General features: G+C 52.0%; 1 protein-coding gene across 1 annotated transcript in view; it reads right to left on the bottom strand.

The window, feature by feature from the left end:
• Window positions 1-6,183, bottom strand: part of MTMR4 (myotubularin related protein 4) — a 29,186-nt gene continuing 23,003 nt past the window's right edge. Inside the window, exons 14-18 of the mRNA XM_061375749.1 lie at window positions 5,989-6,143; window positions 4,372-5,635; window positions 3,975-4,085; window positions 3,601-3,689; window positions 1-2,242 (exon numbers count right to left, since the gene is read on the bottom strand). Coding sequence (XP_061231733.1) covers window positions 2,065-2,242; window positions 3,601-3,689; window positions 3,975-4,085; window positions 4,372-5,635; window positions 5,989-6,143 — 1,797 coding nt within the window. The 3' untranslated portion in view covers window positions 1-2,064. The remainder of the gene's footprint in view (window positions 2,243-3,600; window positions 3,690-3,974; window positions 4,086-4,371; window positions 5,636-5,988; window positions 6,144-6,183) is intronic.

Raw genomic sequence — 6,183 nt, 5'->3', positions numbered from 1 at the left:
ACTAATATAGAGATTTTATTTCGACTGCATTGAGTTCTCCAGCACATTTTGTTTGTCACAATGCCACGGAACTGATCTGAGAGGTTTTTGGCCAGCACATTGTGACGCTGAACTCACGAGAGCTAAAAGCAGTTTGGACTAACGGCCTGAAGGGAAGGGCCAGGAGTACCTAGTTTCTGGCTTCCCCGTGGCATGCAGTCTTTCCAACACGTGCAAGACAGGAGCAAACCCAGTTTCTTCTGCCAGCCCAATGGGCACTCTCCCATGTCTGGAAATGACTGCACGGTAGAAGGCGGGGAAGGATCTGAAGCAAGGTGCCTTCTCTTCCCAAAGCCATCTTGGTTGTTCCCAGTATGGAAAAGCAGCAGAGTCCAAGGAAGTACAGGGTCTTCAGATGATGCTAGCTTTGCTTGCACTATTGGGGTTTACAAAACCAGAGGCTGACATCAAAGTGCAGGACAGGGTCGTTATTCCACTCCCTCCCACAGAGATGACAAACCATTAGCAAAGAATTTGGGAGATCACAACAGCATAAAGTACTTTGCCTGGTTAGTAGAACCAAACATCCTCACAGGTCCTCCCTACGCACACAAAGTCTCAGCTCTTGAGGTGCAGAATTTATCAGACATGTTCATTTAGCTGGAAAACCCCTCTGCATTTCTGCAGAGAAATCCCCACTTTGAAACTCTTCTTCCTCATTAACACCACAGATCTCCAGGAAAGGAGGTGGGACGGGTGCTGCCCGAGGGATCTGGGGATTAAAAGCCCACCCAAAGCCCACCTTCTTCCTAGACAGTTTTTCTTTCTACCCCCACTCCCTTTTCCTCAGGTAAGCTGGGATTCCTGCTCTCTGGTTTAAAGAAGCAGAGAGCCCATTACAAGTTGGCAACTCTGAACTTTGACCACTGAACAGCAAACAAAAAAGTCAAATTCAAGAGGCATTTTAGGTAGCTCTGGCATAAGTCGAAGAGATGGTTTCCACCGCTGAACAGATGCACATGTCCTGTTGATCCTGCAGCTTGGCTGTACCTGCTGAAGTGAAAAGCACAGAGCAGTGTCTGTGTGAGCCAGTGTCCTTCCCCATTCCCATTTTGGTATCGACGCTTCATTCTCCCTTCTTCGGGTTACATTAAGTGCACAGAAATATATAGCAGCATTTGAACTGAAACCCTCACATACACCAGACAGTACATTCCAGGAGGTAAAACAACACATTATGGCCTGTACCCTCAAGGTATCAAGTTTTCAGGATAAAGAGCAGTAGGAAGTGGAGAACTGAGGGCAGAAAAGGGGAGGAGGAACAACAGAGGTACATGAGTTCTGTTTCCGTGCCAGGAGAGGATCAGAGTGCCATTCCTCGTAGCACCAGGCTGTGACATGAGCGCAGACAAGCAGACGGGCAGAGCAGAAGTGAAAAGCCAACCTCCCATCTCCCCGCAGTGCTGGGGGCAGGGGCAAAGTCAAGTGCATTCACCAGTTCCAGCGGAGCATGGAAACGGGCAAGATCTGCTGGGCCCGTTTTCAGCCACAGGGAATTTCCCTTCAATGCACGAGAGAAGATCCCTTAGCGATGGCTGACGAGTCTTATTCACCGAGCTGATCGCAAATCACACTCACAGAAAGAGAATCCACAGAGCTGCTCCGGCCTGAGGCCCTTCCACAGCCCATGGCAGCACTGGAGCCTGCCCTCTTCCTTCTCACACAGCAGCCGACCTTCGCAGTGGGAATTGGTTCTAAACATGCCTTTCTATTGCTTTGGGGGTACTTTGAATGGGCACTAGCTGTGAAAACACTGTTTTCCAGCCCACAAAAGAAAGAGGTTGCAATCCCCTCTTTAGCCCTAGGTTGTCAAGGCTACAATGGTACCAGCGGGGACACACACACACCATACTCTCTAATCTGAGCTCCTCTGCTCCAGACTGATAGTAAGACTGCTGAAGACAATGCATTCAAGCTTGGTGTTCAAGCCTTGCATCAAAAGCCTTCACAATGACAGTGGAGGCAGTCGCCCGTCAAACCCACGACAGGAAAGGCTGGGCTTAGAGAGGTCCCTTGTGCTGGCATTCAGCTGGAAGCTGTGGCAATGGGCTTCTTCAGATGTTGGCTCATGAGTTCCCTGGCACGAGAGACTTGGATGTGGTCATAACAGGAGTTACAAACCAGGACAGGGTCATACAACTGTTGATCAGGGATGGGCAACTTCAGGTGGCAGCAAGCAGCACAAAACACGTTCCCACAGTTCCTGTCAAGGAGCAAAAACAACCTGTGAAAAGAGAGCTCGGAACACTAGAGCAAAACCTTATCAAGTACAAAGGATGCAGTTCAGGGGTGAAATACCAGCCTTACTCATGGCTTGTCGACCTGTTTCTTAAAGTACACGCTGTGGTCTCCAGTGCAAGCTAACTGGCTAGCACGAAGGAGGGACTAATGGGCTGAGAAAGTTGAGGCTGCTCAGCCTGGAGAGGGGAAGGCTTTGTGGAGTTCTCATAGCAGCCTTCCAGTATCTGCAGGGGGCCTATAAGGATACTGGGAGGGACTCTTCATTAGGAACTGCAGAGACAGGACAAGAGGTAATGGGTTAAAACTTAAACAGGGGAAGTTTAGATTGGATATAAGGGGGAAGTTCTTTACTGTAAGGGTGGTGAGGCACTGGAATGGGTTTCCCAGGGAAGCTGTGAATGCTCCATCCCTGGTGGTGTTCAAGGCCAGGCTGGACAGAGCCTTGGGTGGCATGGTTTAGTGTGAGGTGTCTCTGCCTACGGAAGGGGAGCTGGAACTAGATGATCTTAAGGTCCTTTCCACCTGTAACTATTCTATGATTCTACCATTACCACCCAGGAGAAGGATGGAAGAGCTTGGAAAAACAGACACACGAACAATGTAGAAAGGATATCTGCAGGGAGTTCATGAGGCCTGGAAAATAAGGGAAAACTTAAAACTTCCTTCTTGGAGCTGGAGGGAACATTCATTGCAGGCAGGCGTTTGGTGAGTTTTGTGGTTTGAGCCCTGCCGGTAACTCAGGACCATGCACCCGCTCGCTCACTGCCCCCTTGTCCCCTCCTCATTCTTGGAGGGATGTGGAGGAGGATGGAAAGAATGTAACTCCCACGGGTTGAGATAAGAGCAGTCCAGTAACTAAGGTACAACACAAACCACTGCTGCTGCCACCAATAATGATAAGGGAAGTAACAAGGGAAGAGAATACAACCGCTCACCACCCCCCCCAGCTGATACCCAGTTCAACCCAAGCAGTGATCTGGGCCTTCCGATTATCTCTCCCCTGTTCATACACTGGGCATGATGTGCTGTGGTATGGAATACTCCTTTGGCTAGTCTGGGTCAGGTGTCCTGCCCCTGATTCCTCCTGGCTTCCTGCGCCACTCCCCGCTGGCAGATCATGAGACTGAAAAGTCCTTGATCTTAGCAACAACTAAAACCATCAGTGTGTTAGTTAGCATTGTTCTCAGGCTAAAGTCAAAACCACAGCACTGCACCAGTTACTAGGAAGGAGAAAAATGACTGCTACCGCTGAACCCAGGACAGCGAGGTCTGTGAGGAAGAGGCTGAGAAGAGCAGTGGAACTACAGAGATAACGTTTACCTGCAGTGGTGCCTCCGCTTGGCCAGCCAGAATTCACAATCGCAGTTAAAACAGTGTGAGGCCATATGGTCTGGAACCCACCGCGTGACCTAGGGCAGACACCAGTCCTCATCAGCTCTCAGTTTGTAACTCCACAACAGCCATGTCTCAGGACCTCAGCGCTGGCTGAGACGTGGCTTTGGACCACAACAGGTCAGCAGAGGGAGCCCACCCGACAGGCTGCCTTCTATCAGACACAGCAGCACCAGAGGGTGTGCTAAAGGACAAGGGTGGCTGTTCTCTCCCTTGCTTTCAGATCACTCTCTGCTGCCAAAGTTAGCCACAAAGAAACATCCTCTCCTGCTGCATAACTGCTGCTGCACCAGGACACGTACCTCAGTCTCCTTCTTATCCACAGGCTCCCAGCTTGCTTCTGACAAACAGTCCTCACTATGATCGGAACAGAAATCCTCAGTGTCGCTGCTGTCCGACTCCTTCAAACATGTCTGCAAAAAGAATCACAGATCCCCTCAGCTGCCTCTGTCACACGGCCAAGGCCATTCCCTGCTCTAACCCCACTTGGTGCTTGCTGAGGGCATGGGGGTGGCTCCACAGCTCCCCATACAAGGGATTGAAGCATTCATGACCATGTAGGAGCCATTGCTTGGCCCTCAAGAAGCAGAGGTACTTCTGGGTGACATGAGAACACGGTGCATGGGCAGGACCCACTCCAGAAGAAAGGTATCGAGAACCACAGTCAGAGAGGGCAGTGTGAGGGGAGCAGTTACTTACAAAGTCATCCTCATAGTCCATGGGAGGTTCAGCCGGGGGGGAGCAGAAGTGGCGGATGTCCAGGCGCAGCTGCAGCTCTCGCACTTGCCTGCGCAGCTGCTCCACCTCCTGCTTGTAGCTGGCCTCGATCTGCCGCAGCCGGTGCTGGATCACATCCGTGGGGAAGGGCAGCCCGTCATCGTCCAGGTACAGAGGAGGCACAGGAGATGGACATTTTGGTGGCATGTGCTTGGGACCAGACACTTGTTTCAGGTGGCAGGGTAGCCATGAATGGCTGGGCTTCCCTGCAGAGCCTGCAAAATGCATGCTGTGGCCAGGGCAGGCTGAGGGCTTTGCACCTTCTCTGGCAGACCACTGGCTGTTGAGGCACAAGCTTGGTACCCGCAGAGGTTTGCTGCTCACCCTCTTGCTGCAGCAGCCGTAGGAGAGGAGGTGCTTGGGTGCAGGCTCCCCACTGGGAAGCGACGTCACCATTCCTTGGAAACTATCCCAGTTGGACCCCAGGAAGGAGAACTCACTGCTTTGGCTCTGGGAAATGGGCTTGCGCCACTGCTCCAGAGGGACTCTCCCCAGCCGGGCTGGCTCCTCACAGGGCATGCTACTTCTAGCATCACTTTTGCTATTGTCTTCATCCAGGCAGGGGACGGTCAGGGCAGGGCCTGGGATGTCCAGGCAAGGGGTGTTTGTTGCCAGGGACGCCTGGCTGGGAATGTCTTGGCATGTGGCATTTCTCTTGGGGCAGTCTCCTCCAGGGGACACCATGCCAGCAGCCTTCAAAGGTTCTTGGGGACAGGTTTCTAGTTCCTGGCAACAGGATTCTAACTGCTTTCCAGAACTGGCGGAAACCCTGTCGACATCTTCCTGTCCAGAAGAATTTGGAGCTGGACACATGCTGTCCACTTCCTCCGTGTATGTTCTATTTCCCTTTTCAGCCTCCGCAGAGACACTGCTTGCTGGCACTGAAGCCCAGCTGCTCAGTTCCTTGCTGTGTCCTTGGTGCTCAGCACGCTTGCTGCAAGCGCTACTGGCTTGCACGGCAGCGTTTTCCTCTTCTTCCTCCACCTGCCGTGGTTCTCCTGCAGCCACCGCACTGCCTTCACCCACATGCAGCTCAGCTCCCTCGTTGGTGGTGTGCCAGGCTTCCAAGCCCACCCGGACTTCCTGACAGTGGTTATTCAGGTTGGGATCACTAGATGTGCGGGTCAGTGGGCTGCTGGAGTCACAGGCTGAGAGCAGGTCGTCCATGGATCTTGTCTTTGGTAATCTAGATTGCAAAAAATGCAAAAACTTCTCAACAAAACCCCTGATGAAACTTCCCTCATTTCAGTCAAAACTGAGAGGAGAGAAGGGAAATGTTCCTAATTGCAGATCATAGGGTGGGCAGGGAGGGGTGTAGCAGCAGGATGAGCTGAACTGCGTAACTCTATAGCATGGCCTTTGACCTTTTAGGTCCAGTGGAGGACTGAACATGTTCCTCGCTGCGACAGTGCTAAAGGGCTCCTGCTTTTCACGGGAAGGATGAGAACCACAGGTAAACCAGAGGAACTACAATGAGCAAGGAGGGAAAGAAGGACTGTGAGTAGGCAGCAACCTGGGCCTTGACCTCTATGCTCTTACCTGTCCAAACATCTGCCACTGAACTCCTGGCTCTGAGATCCAGGGGGTGGATAAATGTCCATATCATCCTGTCCCAGAGGATGCGGTGAGGAAGTTGGGAGATAGACTGCTGTCCAAAGATGCAGCGCTCGCACATGGCACACTGGGTGCAGCACCTGCAACAACCACTTCTGATTAGAAATGAACGCAAAAGGA

This window comes from Neopsephotus bourkii, unplaced genomic scaffold (assembly GCF_033783945.1).
Source record: "Neopsephotus bourkii isolate Nb327-2 ecotype Australia unplaced genomic scaffold, CSIRO-AGI_Nbou_v1 NB_1675, whole genome shotgun sequence".
NCBI classification, from domain to species: domain Eukaryota; kingdom Metazoa; phylum Chordata; class Aves; order Psittaciformes; family Psittacidae; genus Neopsephotus; species Neopsephotus bourkii.
Note: the sequence above shows the minus strand (reverse complement) of the source record. Positions and strands in the feature narration are given on the sequence as shown.